Raw genomic sequence first — 17,044 nt, 5'->3', positions numbered from 1 at the left:
TTCAAAATATGTAGAATATTTAGGTATTTTTGGTATCAAATGAAAGCTGAAGGACTGGTGATCATTGTAGAACACTTTTGGACTTTTAGTTTTGAATATTAAAAAAACTGCACCAAATTTTAAAAAGAGGGTACATTTTGTCTGTTTGTCAGATCTGAAGTACCTGTTTTGGTACATCTGAAGTTCCGGGAACCAGTTCTTTCTTATATGCCATGCAAGGTATGTTGATTTTTTCAGTACAAGACACCATAAAGTGTTGCTTTGAAATGCAATGATTGCCACTTTATTTGAACTTAAAATAAAAGAGGTGTGCCTGCTTGAAACGGAGGAATTTAACATAGAAAGCAATGGGACCATGAATTAGTGGTGTACTTCCTCTAGTCTAAAAAAATATGTCTGAATACCCGGCCAACCACTCAAGATGGCTAAAAATAAAACATAGGGGTAAAATGTAGATTTTGGCTTATATCTCCAAAACCAAGGCTTTTAGAACAAATCTGACTTGGGTAAATTGTTTATCAGGTCAATTTCTATCTGCCCTACAATTTTCAGATGAATCTGACAACCGGTTGTTGGGTTGCTGCAGCATGTTGTTAGGTTGCTGCCCCTGAATAAGTAATTTTAGGGAAATTTTGCCGTTTTTGGTTATTATCTTGATTATTATTATAGATAGAGATAAACTGTAAACAGTTTAATGCTCAGTTAAATAAGATATACAAATAAGTAAGCATGACCAAAATGGTCAGTTGACCTCTTAAGGAGTTTTTGCCCTTTATAGTCAATTTTTAACCATTTTCATAATTTTTTGTAATTTTTTACAAAAATCTTCTCCACTGAAACTACTGATGCAAATTTAACCAAACTTGTTCACAATCATCATAAGGGTATCTAGTTTTAAAATTGTGTTCTATGACCCTGCCCAAGAACCAAGATGGCCGACATGGCTGAAAATAGTACATAGGGTAAAATGTTGATTTTGGCTCATATCTCTAAAACCAAAGCATTTAGAGCAAATCTGACAGAATAAAATTGTTCATTAGGTTAAGATCTAGCTGCCCTAAAATTTTCAGACCATAATTGAAATCAGTTGTTGGGTTGCTGCCCATGAATTGGTAATTTTATGAAAATTTTTGATTATCTTAAATATTATTATAGATAGAGATAAACTGTAGGCATAAATAATGTACAGCAAAGTAAGACCTAAAAATAAGTCAACATGCCCAAAATGGTCAATTGACCTCCTTAGGAGTTTTTGCCTTTTATAGTCAATTTTTTAACAATTTTCATAAAATTTGTAAATTTTTACAAACATTTTTCACTGTAACTACTTGGCCAAGTTCATTATACATAGAGATAATTGAAAGCAGCAAGAATGTTCAGTAAAATAAGACCTACAAACACATCACAATCACCAAAACACAATTTTGTCATGAATCCATCAGTGTCCTTTGATTAATATGCACATAGACCAAGGTGAGCAACACAGGCTCTTTAGAGCCTCTAGTTCTAGTTTCAGGATAATAACTTGTGAATAAGTATTTTGTTTCTCTGGAGTTGTATAGTAGTAACAAGATTCCATACTACAAAACAAGACTTGGATTGAGTTTGATGGTTACTGCTCTAAGGGGGATTCAAAAAGTTTTGGGGAGTTACAATTTTTTTAAGAGGTTTACATCTTTAAAAAAAAAATCAAATTTCAAATTTTTGATAAGTTTCAAGATGAAATCTTCAATTGCACAGTATTGCGCATTAGATTTGTAAGATCTTTGACCTAATTTATTTTGTGTCAGAATCCTATATTAGGTCAAAAATTTGATCCCAATTCTAATTCAGATAGTATCAAGTTTGAATATTGTGTCCAAATTTGCCCAAACTGTTCAGGCTATGATCTCTGTGATGGTATCAGGCTCTGCTCAGCGAAGCATTTTATTCAATGATATAAACATTTAAAAGTCATCTGGGGCCAAAACGAATTGACTTATTTGGGTAATTTTTGTACCATATCATAAAATAACAGCTAAAAGTGTAATAAATAATTTTTTTCTGGAAAACAAATGTTTGAATTTTTGCTGAAATTTTTGTACCCTTAAGCCTCCTTAAAGATGGTCTGCACATTCAAATGGTTGAACTAGAAGAATTTCATCACTATATCTTTACTTCGTTCTCCAGGTGAAATTTGAGAACAAGATGACATTATTTCTAGAGAGAAAACGTTATTGTTGTTAGAAAATCTCCAACTGGATATTTACAAATTAACAATGATAAGCTCTGAGGTATATAACAAAAAAGTGACTTTTAAGTTTTAACTGATGTTGATGATTGAGAAATTAGAATTGCCTGATGCCTTTGTTTATGTATTTTCATGTATATATGATATGTAAGTTTACTAATTTACATTTGAGTTCAAAAGTTGTGTGGCATTATGAATTCCTGGTTTATGCAAGCTTCATCTTTATCATTGTCTTATCCTATTATTATACAAATCTTTCATAATTGTCTTTGTTTATTTACATATTTCTTACACTTATTAAATTATATATCATATTTCTCATATTTGCGGAGGACCAATTCCAATTTACAGAAAACATTGATTTCTATCTTACCCTTGTATATGGATATTATAGGTTTAAGAGAAGAATTAGAGAGGGCTATAGCAGACAAAAGGGCAGGAAGGAATGTTCCTCCATTTGTGGCTCATAATAGAATAAAATTACTATACACATGGAGAGATGTGGCACATAGAACAGAAAGAGTTTATAAAAGGGTGGCAGATTTAGTGGAGAGAGAAACCAAAGAGAGATTATCTAGGTAAAGTATATCATAAGGTACCTGCCTTTACCACCACCTTATTTTAGTGGTCAGGTGACAGTCACTTTCCGAACCTCCAAAACGCTTTCTCTTCACAATTTAACTCTTTTCAGCAGTCACCTTATTTGAGCACAACGTCTTGTTTATTTTTAACAGCATTCATTTTTTATATTTTTTAACTATATATGTGTTTAGAATCAAAGTCAAAATGAGGATTACAACCTGTTTGTAACTGAGATTGTGAAATAGGAAGCGAATTCATGAATTCCTTGTGTTCTACTCCTTTCATTTTTCATAAAACAATATTGACTTATTTCTGCATGAAAATTACCAAATTTTGAAAGCTTCCTCCAATTTACAAAGCTGGAATCTGCCATTTTTTATTTCATTGGCATAAGAAGGATAACTCTTCCAATTTTACACTATAATAATTTTAGCAATCCCAGTCACAGTTGATGTTGTTATTTTTAAAAGGTTCATCTTACTTGAAAGTTCCCTTTTAATTCTTCCCATGAGTAACCACTTATACAGGTTTGATTGTAAATACCTCTTATCAGAAGTTTGTTTTTTAAAAGAATTATCCAGAAAAATTCCTTTGATACATTACTTGTTTGATTATTTTTTTTATATTTTAATTTTCAATATTTCCAGATACTATAGTTGTGGACCTCTGTCTGGAAAGCTGTTTGTTATAGCTGCAGTATTAAATATCTGGTTCATGTGTTTCCTACAGATCTTTCAGCCTAGACAGGTTTGTATAATATTGTTTTGTTTGGTAGAATTTTATACATGGTTTTTCATTGTGCCTGAGGGAGATATAAAGATTTGTTCACCCAAGAATATTCATATTTCACAAGGGCTGTGGCAAAGGGAAATTTGATTTTTCTAGGGTGAGCAATTCTTCAGTGAAGGGAAATGAATGTTTTATTCCACTGCCTATGCTTTGTTCAATAGCTATCTGAACATAAAATATTAGTTTTATTATTCAATTATTTTTCTTACTAAACACGACAAACACATTAATGAACTACAAAGAAAAAAAGTTAATTATTAGTCTTTTTGTTTAAATGTTTGAAATTAAATTAGACAAAATGATTTTTGCTATTGCTTTTTAAAAGATAAGAAGTTCATAGCGTTATGTTCATTAACAGGGCATAATGCCATACCTGCCAACCTCTGAAACCTTCCTTGAGGGAAAACTCCCCCTCAGCTATCACAGCTGAGTGGGAGATTTTGTTCAAAGAACATATTCAAGTGAAATATATGACCTGTTTATTTATTCATCCATAATTGTTAACCAAACGTACACTTGGAGGTTAGGGGTTAAACATTCAACATTTTTACAGAACACTTTTTTTTTATTTATCAAATAAAACAGTCAGATATGTTTCAGTTTATTTTCAATTCAAATTTCTATATTAAACTAAACTATAATAGACTTGATCTTATTATTAAGAATGATTGTTTTTTGTCATGAAATCTGAAGATGGTTGATTTACACTTTTTGAGGGAGGGTTGGGGGTCTGAAAAAGTGTATTGTTTTGTACACTTTGGAAAATGATTGACAATTATGGATGACCCCTTAAGCGTATGCACAATCAGGTTTCTTATAAATTTCAGTTCAAACATTGAATAGAAGTATAGATTTTTAAAGTGATTTTTTAAATAAAATCCTAAGGCATACAAAATCATTTAATTGCCATCGTTTTATGATTCTTTTTTCAATTTGTATTTAATTTATATTGTTTTATCAATTCACATTATTTTAAGAAGGGTAACTGAAAACTGAATTTAACAAGGGGAGTAACCTGAAATTTCTTTGAAGTGTTTTCAACAAAGCTTGAAGTAAAAGTGGTTAATGATCGTTAATTAATACTATGTTTAACACCCAAGCTATCATTGATGTATACCCCACATTCTCATAGGCGGATCCAGGGGTCCCTTTTTGTGGGAAAAATTTTGTTGATTATATTGGGAATCACTGAAGCATAACTGTAGCGAGCCCCCAATAGGTCAGTCAGTGCCCCCCCCCCCCTTTTATGAAAGTTTTGGATTAATTTACAATTTATTTACTTGATATTACAGAAAATAGAAATTTCTCCAGAACTACAAAGATCACATATTTTGAAGAGTAATGCAAACCAGAAAAATTCAAAAGAAGAACAAAGGTCACAGAAACGAACACTATTAGAATGTGAAGATAGTTTAACAAATGGGACCTCGTCAAAAATTTTGAGACGATCAAATCGCAAGAGAACAAAATCAAAAGAAGAATTATGATGTTTATCTGTGATAGATTTTTTTTAATATTATTTTAATTAATAATTCATATATTTTACTGATAGTATAGTAGTATGAATTTAACACATTGTAATTTAAATAGCATTTTTAACAGGTGCTTGTTATGTCACAAACACAAGAGTTCTTTTACATTAATCAAAAGAAGAATGCATTTAACATAAGGCTAACATTAGTATTGATACATACTGTGTTAATGGCTATACATTTTATAACTGGAATTTACAAAAAATATTAAGGTGACTTTATTACATCTTTAGTAATATAGTTATTCAAATAAACCGGGTCTGATGAATACATCTCCATTAATATGCGAAATTATTATTGTTGTTATGTTTTACCTTATGGTAAGCTTGCTATTTAGAAATCAAAAGTTTTAATTAATTAACATTTTTTTTATTATTATTTATTTGTGCTGTCTTAGACATTTTTCTATGATTTAGAAAACTTCTTCAAAAATGATTATCAAGAAAAATTAAAACATAACATAAAATAGAGCACTTTTTACAGAATATCAAATTAAATGTTGGTGTGTTAGATTGATACGGGTATGATATTTTAAAAATCATATAGTATTCTCTATTTATTTTACGGAGCAGTTAAGGTATTTTATCATGTTCATTGCAACACTTTTAATTATTTTTGTCAGTAGCAAAAATAAAGAGATTTAGTATGAATATTAATGGGACAACTCTCCACCATAGTTCAAATGACTGGGATATATTAAATTATAGATACGTCCTTCAACAATTAGATATACATAGTCAGCTATAAAAGCCTGTGATATGAAAAATGAGAAAATTAACTTCTATTTTAATAGATATTTCATTTATTTTATTGGCATTTACTGAAAAGGAAGTAGAAAATTCAAAGGTTATAACGTTTTCTTTTCTATGTTTGCAATTTTTTTCTGTTGAAGATTTTGGTGTTAATGATGAATTTTAGTGTTAATGAGTTTTATACTTTTTGAAGCTTTGTTTAAATTTTGAGATAATTGAGAGATTTACATATACGTCATAGAAAATATTTTTTTGATAAAGATTGAATGTTAACCCCTGAAATGTTTCTTTTAATTTTAATGTCTTGTTGTGTTAATATATCAGTAATGTATACCTTTGGATATCCCATTTCTAAGCTTGGATCTTTAAAAGCAAGTAAACCTTAGAAAAAAATCATCCTTTTTTATGTTATTAGTTTATTTTCAGTGCAATATTTCTGATACTGCATAATATACATATACACCGATTGTATAAAAAAAATAATCATCGTGTGGTTTAGTTTGATCTCAGTTCTTCATTGGTTAAAATTCCGATTATGACGTCAAATTTTCTTGCTTTCCTCTGTATTTCCTATTGTGACGGCATGAAAAAAAGGCAACCATGCCTGATTACGTCACGTAGAAAGAACACATCTTTTGCAGATCACTTGAAAAGAGGGTAATTGGAGGCATCTGGCGCATCTACCCAGACAATGAGGAAGACAGGAATACACTTGTGGTTAATTCAATTACAGTAAGGAAAAAACGCATTGAAGTATACCCTAGAAACCCAAGATATGTAGAAAAAGAGAGTCCAACTACTGTGAGAATAAGGATGAAAAATATACCACTGTCCGCCGATGATGGCCAATTGTTAAGATACCTGCAAAATTGGCACCTCAACATACTCAATTATCACAGAGAAAGATTAAGGATCGATGGGTTTATGACAAACTGTCAAACAGGTGACAGAATTTTTCATTGCGAACCCTTTCCACACACAATTCCAAGAAACGTAAAAATTGGCAAGTACCGTGGCCTCATATTTTATAAAGGACAAATAAATGAGAACAACACAGACATTGAATGCTCCAAATGCTTGCAAAAAGGTCACAAAAAAACAAACTGTAGCAATGATTGGAAATGCAAGACATGTGGTGAAAATGGACATATCTCAAAGAACTGCATTTCTGAATTTGATAAAAACAGTCAAATTGCCTCAGAGGATTCAACAGAAGAGTCAGATGAAGGAAGTGAAAATGAATTGGAGAAAGATGAGGAGATTGTTACATCTCAATCGACTGAAAATCTCTCACATACTGATGATACTCCACAGAATAAAGAAACCAGTAATATTACCGAACTTACCAAAGATACCAGTAAAGTAGATGTACCAACACAAAACATATCTAAATCAGAGTCGGAGGCACCAATAGAACAGTCTCCTGAACAAAATCAAAAAAAAAAAAAGAAAAAGAAAAAAGTATCCAAATCCCAGGAAACAACTCACGGTCCGCTGGACAAATATCTTGGAACAACCCCACAGCAAAAAACAGCAAAACGATCTGCAACAACACCAACCGACACTTTGCATGACCGAGATATTGGCTCAACAAAACCAAGGACATCTGAAAACTCCTAACAATTACAAATTAAAACACAACCATGAATAATTGTAAATATTGTATTATATTTTTTACTTGTTTGTCTATTTTTCTTTTTATGCAAAAAAAAAATACAAAAAAAAATAAGTCAAAGTGTGATATAATTCTAGATTATATATACCTTGAAATTAGTAATAATATAAATATTAATCATGTGAATGAAAATGTATATATATGTAATGAACTGTGTATAATATTGTTTATTATGGAAAAGAACGATTTTCAAATAACCCCATTCCTCAAACCAATGAATAAATGTTTCTGCTCTCAATATGCGATCCAACAAACAAGAGATGAGAACAAGTCAAGCTGTGATAAAACAATCACTAAAACAGCCTTCCCTGTTTATGAAAAATACATACGAAAAATTGTATCGATAATCAAATTTATTAAGACGCTAATAATACAGAATCAAAATACAATAAACATATTAAATAAATATATTTTTGAACTGTTTATAGAAAATAGAATAGCTGTCAGAAATAAAAATAAAATAGATCCAACAAATTTAAAGTTTATAAAGAAGCTATCCCTGATAGATATCATTTCATTAATCCACATATATCTGAATTCAATTTTTCTGTTTATCTCGCTAACTATCCGCAACAACTTCTCAATGATACATCCTTGCTTTATAACAAATTATCCGTCCATTTTAATCCTTATAATAGTAGAACATATTCATAGTCCTATTTTACATCATGTAAACAACATTTGGATATCACTTGTAATCCACACATTAGAAATATTTCAAATGCCCAATTTAATCCACAATATAAAAATCTTTTGTCAATCCATCGCAAGTCAAATACATGTATCACCATCTAACACGTTCCTCTGTAAAAAAAAATGCAAGTACTAATTCTGTATGTTCTGCAAACAATAACTACTCCAATTGTTTCCGTAAATACTGTAAACATGGTAAACGCCTACATCATGTACATAGTCCTACAATCTCATTATACTGTTAAAATAACAAACCTACAAATAAATAACAATGAAATTATTATACATGATACAAAAAAAATATATCTGATTTTTTTTTATTATATATTTATAGTCTCAAATTATGGCAAAAAAGCAATACTTAAATCTAATGTATGGGGACAATTAAATGAAAATATGTGTTTAAATACATGTATGAATGCTTATATATATTTGTGTTGTTATGTCTCATTTTCTTCCATGAACATTGTGAAGTATGTGCACATATTTTGTTTACCAGTACTGTATATATTTAAATCACAAATAATCATGTACATGTACCAATGTTTTTATAGTATACTGTGTAACTTTAAAACCAAACATTTAATGAAAGTACTTTGTGAATATGATGTGAAACAAATATGTCTCCTTGTAAATGTAGTTTTGATATCAACTATACATATAAACTCTAAATTAAACAATGGGTGAAAATCTTCATATAATATCACTAAACTGTCAAGGTTTAGGCCAAAAAAACAAAAGAGAAAGATTACAACCATGGACAAAAAATCAAAAATGTAACATTCTTTTCATTCAAGAGTCACATTTTATAGAAAATATTGAACAAACAATAAATAAAGAGTTTGATGGCAAAATGTTTCATAGTTATGGTAACACACAATCAAGAGGTGTTTCAATCTTTGTCAAAAACAATTTAAAATGTAAAACAATAAACGAAATAAAAGATAATGAAGGTAGAATAATTTTGATAAACATAGAAATAAATGACAATATTTTTACTCTAATAAATGTTTATGCTCCAAATCTACACAAAAATAGAAACAAATTTTTCAAAAAGGTTCAAAATATAATTGAAAACAATCGTTTGGGTATCCTTATATTAGGAGGTGATATGAACGAAACTCTCTCAATTAATGATAGAAAAACTAATATCATCCCAAGAAACTACAAACCAGTAAATAGTTTAAAAAAACTAATAAAGAAAAATAATTTAACAGATATATGGAGAGAACTTAATCCAAATACTAGTCAATTCACATGGAGAAGGAAAAATGAAACAAACATAGCGAGCAGAATTGACTTCTTCTTGATTAGTCCTGATATAAGACCGCATGTTATAAAAGCAGATATTAGACCTGTAATGATCTCACACACTGATCACCAAGCCATTTCTTTACAAGTTAGACAAAATTCAGAAGAAAGAGGCAGGGGTTTCTTTAAAATTAACAATAGTATACTTAAAGAGCAAAAATATATTGACCTCATAAATGATTTAATCAAAAATTATAAAGTACAAATACTCACCAAAAATTTAAAAACACTCTGGGATATGTTTAAATCAGAGGTAAGAACCGCAACTCTTACTTACTGCAAACAAAGATCATCTGAAAATAAAAATGATATAAAAAATTTAGAAATGAAATTAAGAAAACTAAATGAGAAAACAAATGCAAGCCAGATTATAAAAAAAGAAATTAAAAACATTGAAAATGAACTTGAACACCTCTATTTAAATAAAGTTAAAGGAGCACAAATAAGATCTAGAGTACAATGGCTAGAAGAAGGAGAGAAAAATACTAAATATTTCCTTGGCCTTGAAAAATCAAGACAAACAAAAAAGAGCATTACAGCGCTAAAAAATAATCAAGGGAAAATAGTAACAGATTCTGCAGAAATCCTAAATATAGAAAGATCATACTATGAAAACTTATATAAAAGCACTTCTCCAAACTTAAATGATATAAAAAATTATATAAATGAAACCAACATTGATCACAAACTATCAGAAAAAGAAAGTGATTCCTTGGGGGGGCCCTTAACTATAGAAGAATGCACTAAAGCAATATTCAACATGAAATTAAATAAATCTCCAGGAATAGATGGGTTAAGCGTAGAATTTTATCGCACTTTTTGGAGTAATTTAAAAGAATTTACAGTTGAAGTTTTTAATAAATGCTATGATGACGGAGAACTAACAACTATACAAAAGATAGGTATCATCTCTTTAATTTACAAAAAAAAAGACCCTTTGTCACTGGATAATTATAGACCAATTACGCTATTAAATGTAGACACTAAACTCATTGCATATACAATAGCCCAGCGCTTAAAACCAATACTGCTGAAAATAATTCATGGAGATCAAAATGGGTATATCAAAAATAGATATATTGGTTTTAATATACGCCAAATCCAAGACATTATAGACTATGCTGAAACTTTTAACATAGATGGTGCATTACTCTTTATTGATTTTTCAAAAGCTTTTGATTCGCTAGAATGGGACTTTATGTATGAAGCCCTTATAAAATTTGGTCTACCAAACTCTTTTATTAAATGGGTTAAAACATTATATAAGAATATTAAAGGCTGCATGCTAAATAATGGGTGGATTTCAGAAACTTACAATGTATCTCGCGGGATACGTCAAGGCTGTCCGTGCAGCTCTCTAATTTTCACAATAGCAGTAGAAATTCTTGCATGCAAAATAAGACAAGATACTGGTATTAAGGGATTTCAAATAAAATTAGATTCCAAAACACATAGTCTGAAAATCTCACAATTAGCCGATGACACAACTCTTTTTTTAAAATGCAAGCAAGAAATTAGCTATGCTCTGAATATTATTGAAATATTTGGAACGCTCTCAGGTCTTAAACTCAACCGATCAAAAACAGAAGGAATATGGCTAGGCAGACTTAAAAGCTGTAAAGATAAATATGAAAACATTAACTGGAATAAAGAACCTATTAAAAGCCTAGGTGTATACTTTGGACTTAATAAAAATGAATGTGACAAATTAAATACTGAAAAAATTCTAAGAAAGTCTCAAGATACAATCAATAGCTGGAACAGAAGAAATCTCACAATGATAGGTAGAATAACAGTAATTAAATCTCTCATCTTACCAAATTTAACTTTCTTGGCATCAGTAACAACCATTTCCAAAGAATTTTTAAATGAATTTAAAAAAATGATTTACAACTTCATCTGGGGTAATAAAAAAGAAAAAGTTAAAAGAATCACCCTATGTAAAGATTACTTGGAAGGAGGCCTTAAAATGATCAACATTGATGATTTTTTATCAGCTATACAATTATCCTGGGTCAAACGTTTAACATCAACACAATTTGCAAACTGGAAAGTCATCCCCCTTTTCTTTTTCAATAAATTTGGAGAAAACTTTTCTTTATTTAACATGAATCCAGGTAGCATAAAAGCAATCCCAAAACTCAGTAAAACAATCCCTCTTTTCTATTTAGAAATAGTCAAAAGTTGGTTTAAGATGAAAAATATCTCTGAAATAAAAACCAACAGTACAAATTTTATTAATATAAGACAACAATACATATGGGGCAATAAACATATAAAATTTCAAAACAAATGTTTAATATTCTCACATTGGATAACCAATGGAATACTATTTATCAATGATATAATAGATGAAGCAGGAAATATATCACAAAAGGCAGTATTAGATAAATTGACCCTCAAATCCAACTGGATATCAGAACTATCTAGAATAAGAGCTGCAATACCAAAAAAATGGCAAATGATAATGAAATCAGATAACTCGCGCAATACTCAAGTTAAAACAGATAAAAGGCTATACTTAAAAACACAAAATAATATAAAATTGATCAGAATTGAAAACCTTCCATCAAAAGAAATTTATAAAAGTATTAGCTCATGTTATATACTGGAAAAAACACCAATTGGCTTTCTAAAATGGAAAACACAATTAAAATTAGATTCATCAAGCCATTTGTACAAAATGCTGAACTTTATATTCAAAAGTTTACAAGTAAACAAACTAAAAATATTCAGATGGAAGTTAATTCATTATATACTTCCTTGTAAACAACTATTGTACACCTGGCATCTGAAAAATGATGACCAGTGCCATATTTGCAACCAATTAGAAAACTATGAACATTTTTTCATTTCATGCAAATACTTTAAAAACTTTTGGAAAAAGGTCAAAATACTCCTTGATAAAATAAAAATGGGAACACACATAATCACCTTCAAAAATCTAATACTAGGCTACAAAATATATGATAAAAATTATTATGACATTAATCTATTTCTCACTGTAATATTATTCTCTATTCATAAATCTACATATGCATCAGAGTATAAACAAAACAATGTTGATGTCTATAGAATATTTAAAACAGAATTTAAACAACATTATGAAAATATGAAACTTCTTGATAAAACAACAAGTAGATTTTTGAATGATGTTTATAAAAAAATATAATAACCATAATGCATTATTGCGCATGATCATTCTTCTGTATTACTATATATATTATGTAGAAAAACTCAAATGTAAACAAATGTATTATTTTAAGATGTTTAAATGTGACGCATGGTCAATGTTTACCTGTAGGACATGATTTTTGACCCCGTACTGTCTACTGTCTAATTACTGGAAAATATCTAATATTTTAGGGGGAAAAAAATCCTTCTTGATCAATTTATCATAAGTCAATGGGAATATAACAAAACTCACCTTTAGAAATACTCAATTTAGATCCTTTGTTCATGAAATCATTCCACGTGTTATCCTTCAATCATTCGATCATCTCAATTTTCACGAGATTATGCCGATCAAGGTTAAGGGTCAATGATTAAATTATAACCAACATCGGATAATGAATAGTACAACTTCCGTATTTACGTTACATTATGATGACCTCCACATAACTAAGAACTTAGACAAATTGTTAAAATCAATGTATTGTATTTATGATAACTAATCATAATTAATATATATATATATATACATATAAATATAAATTTACTGTATAATCTCCCTGGTTAAACAGTAACTAATTCACAGGGATACCCGGCTGAATGCTGTGAGTCGAGTAATTTGTTAAACAGCAAAGAAATGTGCAATAAAAGATTTATCGTTTAAAAAAAAAAAAAAGAAAAGAAGGAAAAATTTCGCCTGCTTATCATTTGAAAATCATTAGAGAAACAGATTCCACCACCAAAATTTTTGGTATCATATAATGATGTCGTCTTCTTCTTAATCGTTGTTGTAGATGTCTGCGTTGTCCAAAGACAAATTGGTTTCGTGACAATAATTTTAGCTTACATGAATGGATCTCTTTGAACTTCAACAAGAAGGTTCAATACCACAACAGGTAGGTTGGCATCGATTTTGGGGATGTGGGTCCCAACCGTTTAGGAAAAGGGGCCCAAAACAAGCATTTTTCTACTTTAAGGATAATAACTTGTGTTTAAGTGTATGGATCTCTCTGAAATTGTACTACAAGGTTCCATACTACAAAGGAAGACATTTATCAAGTATGGGGTCATTGCTCCAAGGGAGGATTCAAAAAGTTTGGGGGTTCCAATTTTTTTAAGGAGTTCAATTTTTTTTTTCAAAATTTTTATGAAGTTTCAAGAAGAAATTTTTAATTGCACAGTATTGTGTATTAGATTTATAAGATCTTGATTTTTGAAACCTATATTATGTCAAAAATTCGATAACAATCCAAATTCAGACAGTATCAAGCTTGAATATTGTGTCCAAATTTGACCCAACTGTTCAGGTTTCAACCTCTGCAGTCGTATCATGTTGCTCTCAGCGAATCATTTTATTACCTATTAAAAGTGTATGTCTGTTTGTTTTATTCACACATCATTGTCATTATAATGGAATTTGATGTGACTGTCATACAAGTGAGAGGTAAAGTTTCATGGTTGTTTTAATCATGATATGCTTAACAATCTTATTTAGCTGTTATTCAAATTAAGCAAGTAGGAACACTTAAAAACTAATCAATATTTATATTTGTATGTATGATTTTGATATTTTTTTTATTTTTTTAAAAATTAAATCCAAATGATTTTTAATTTTGAGTAGCATATGAAATGGCCCCTACAAATATATTGAAAATCAGACTATCCATATCATATATTGAAAAGAAAAGTGAGGCAAGGATTATAGAATTATTATTATTATTTTACATTTTTGTAATATGAAAATGATGAATATTGTCCAAGAACATAATGAAAAAAGTATTAAAAAATCTGTAATGGCTAACACATGATAAAATATTTCAAGAAAATCCAACAAGATGTAATTCCATTTATTTAAGTGTTTTAAGCAGGTGACAATCTTCTTTTAATTGTTTGAAAACAAAAAACACATTTCAATTTTATAAAAACTAGAAATTAAAAAGTATTCTTTTGAAAGAATGCATTGGATGACACAAAAGGGAAATGATTGTGAAATGATATAAAATAACATAGTAAACAGTTAAATTACCCTCATGATTATTGATTAAATGCAAATTATGAAATAATTTTTTATCTTGCAGCAGTGTTTTAGGGAGATCATATAGGGTTTATGTTTTACATGTTTTCAGTCATACTGACTTTGTCATGCAAAGTTTAGACTGCAGAATTGGTATTTTTTTTATTCATAACTTTTTTATGCTTTTTCAAGTAACTTTTGGAGATTCTATTTTAGTTTCTTCTTTAAATCAGCAGTGCTAGTATGTGAAACTATTAAATGACAATAAGGACATCTCTTTGTTAATACAGATAAACTTAAAATACATGCAACTGAAAATTATTGAGTGTTACCAGTTAAACATGAAGGTGAACAATATTTTTTCCCAACTATTTTGATATTGTTGTTATTCATGTTTTTATTGTGATTATGTTTATACTAAAGGGCAATTTGAACTCAATAATATTATACTTAATGAAGAAAAAAATTATATTGAAATAACATCTGAATATAAGTTAAATATTCACAAAGACATAGCTGAAAAGTAGTTGAGAGCTGTATTTCAACTTCCCATACTAATCACACTATTTAAATTTCTTCAATATAACATTATATTCTCGAATCTTAAAAAAAAAAGACCAATGCAAGGATGTAGTTATGAGGCCATTTGATATTAATATAATAGACAGTATTAAAATGATATGAAATCCGGAATTAATATTGTACAATCAAACATAACATTATTGCTAACACTGAAAATGATATCTTGAATTTTAACTCAACTTATGATGCAATTCAAGATTTCAAATATAAAGCAAACATGTTTTTATACTTCGATAATGTTTATTTTATAAAACAGATGCAATCTTAATAAAATGACCAAATGATATTTTGTTCTTGTGTTGTATAAAACACCACTGTGTCAGGTTAAGGGAGAGTTACTATTACTGCCACTGGGTCGATGCCTCTGCTGGTGGACTATTAGTCCCCGAGGGTATCACCACCCCAGTAGCCAGTACTTCGGTACTGGCATGAAAATACGGATTTTTTGTGTTATTAAAATTTACTGTTACAAAATGATAGAAATTATTATAAATTAAGGAAGGTATCTCCCTCATGCAAAGCTCTGGTTCCTTTCACGGATTTGGCTATACTTTTTGGACCTTTTGGATTATAGCTCTTCATCTTTTATATAAGCTTTGGATTTCAAATATTTTGGCCACGAGCATCACTGAAGAGACATGTATTGTCGAAATGCGCATCTGGTGCAAGAAAATTGGTACCGTTAATTTTATTGAGCATTCACAAACTTGTTTTACTTGCCATATGTTGGTTTTATCTTTTCCAAGGCTTGCAGATCTAATTTAGTGGATGATGTTGGTTGTTATCTGTCATATATTTTTTAGGGTTATGGTTTTGTACACAATTTAGGCTATTGGTTTTGTATTTGTCATGCTTTTTAAAGAATATTAAACTGCAGGGGTATTACTAAATTTTGAAGGACGTATGGTGGCATATTGTGGCATCACTTGGTCTCTGGTGAATAACTGGACCATTGGCAATTATACCACATGGTATTTTTAGTTAAGCTATACATTCATTCTTGCTTATTCTCAAATTATTATACACAAGATGAAGAAGAGTTATTATAGTGTTACAATTTATCCATAACATGGATAATTATCTGCATGCAAACACAGAAGTTTACGTCTTTAATTGGTAGATTTGTTTACTTCCACGACACAAATTGTTAACCAAAACTTTCATGAATATTTTCGAGTGAGTTTTTAGCAAGTAACAATATCAAAAATAAAATCACAAAAATACTGAACTCCGAGGAAATTCAAAGTGGAAAGTCCGTAATCAAATTACAAAATCAAAAGCTCAAACACATCAAAGGAATGGATAACAGCTGTCATATTATTGACTTAGGCATTTTCTTAAGTAGAAAAGGGTGCATTTAACCTGGTTTTATAGCTAGGTAAACCTCTCATTTGTATGAAGGTCGCATTAAATTATATTATATTAACAATGTTGTATGAACAAAATAATCAGTCTTAATGTAAAAATATCAAATAAGGGTACAGCAGTCAACACTGTGTTATACTCTTACTCACTAAAACTAAATACATGCATGTGACAAAAAACCACAAAAACGTTTATAAACAAAGCACATAAGCAAAAATGAAAGACAAGAATATACACAAATTTACCATAGCAAGAAAAACTGAGGAGATGTATAAGTACAGAGCCACGTCATGTGTATCTTTGGGACATCTTTTTGGATTTTTTGGTCCTCAATGCTCTTCAGCTTTA

At 29.6% G+C, this 17,044-nt stretch overlaps 1 protein-coding gene and 2 long non-coding RNA genes across 4 annotated transcripts in view; 2 read left to right on the top strand and 1 right to left on the bottom strand.

The window, feature by feature from the left end:
• LOC143056117 (phosphatidylinositol N-acetylglucosaminyltransferase subunit A-like) overlaps nucleotides 1-5,111 on the top strand; it is a 30,944-nt gene extending 25,833 nt beyond the window's left edge. For both annotated transcript variants that reach the window (XM_076229202.1, XM_076229200.1), the window contains exons 11-13: nucleotides 2,625-2,808; nucleotides 3,460-3,559; nucleotides 4,894-5,111. In XM_076229202.1, coding sequence (XP_076085317.1) covers nucleotides 2,625-2,808; nucleotides 3,460-3,559; nucleotides 4,894-5,088 — 479 coding nt within the window. In that variant the 3' untranslated portion in view covers nucleotides 5,089-5,111. The remainder of the gene's footprint in view (nucleotides 1-2,624; nucleotides 2,809-3,459; nucleotides 3,560-4,893) is intronic.
• A 1,309-nt stretch (nucleotides 5,112-6,420) lies between these two features.
• Nucleotides 6,421-15,617, top strand: LOC143057266 (uncharacterized). The gene is made up of 2 exons (XR_012972689.1): nucleotides 6,421-6,542; nucleotides 13,421-15,617. It is a non-coding gene; the product is annotated as an uncharacterized LOC143057266 (long non-coding RNA).
• On the bottom strand, nucleotides 7,896-13,354 carry LOC143057265 (uncharacterized). The gene is made up of 3 exons (XR_012972688.1): nucleotides 12,992-13,354; nucleotides 9,778-9,857; nucleotides 7,896-8,508 (listed from the first exon to the last, which is right to left on the bottom strand). It is a non-coding gene; the product is annotated as an uncharacterized LOC143057265 (long non-coding RNA).
• Nucleotides 15,618-17,044: the final 1,427 nt, after the last annotated feature.

This window comes from Mytilus galloprovincialis, chromosome 13 (genome assembly GCF_965363235.1).
Source record: "Mytilus galloprovincialis chromosome 13, xbMytGall1.hap1.1, whole genome shotgun sequence".
Lineage (NCBI taxonomy): Eukaryota > Metazoa > Mollusca > Bivalvia > Mytilida > Mytilidae > Mytilus > Mytilus galloprovincialis.
Note: the sequence above shows the minus strand (reverse complement) of the source record. Positions and strands in the feature narration are given on the sequence as shown.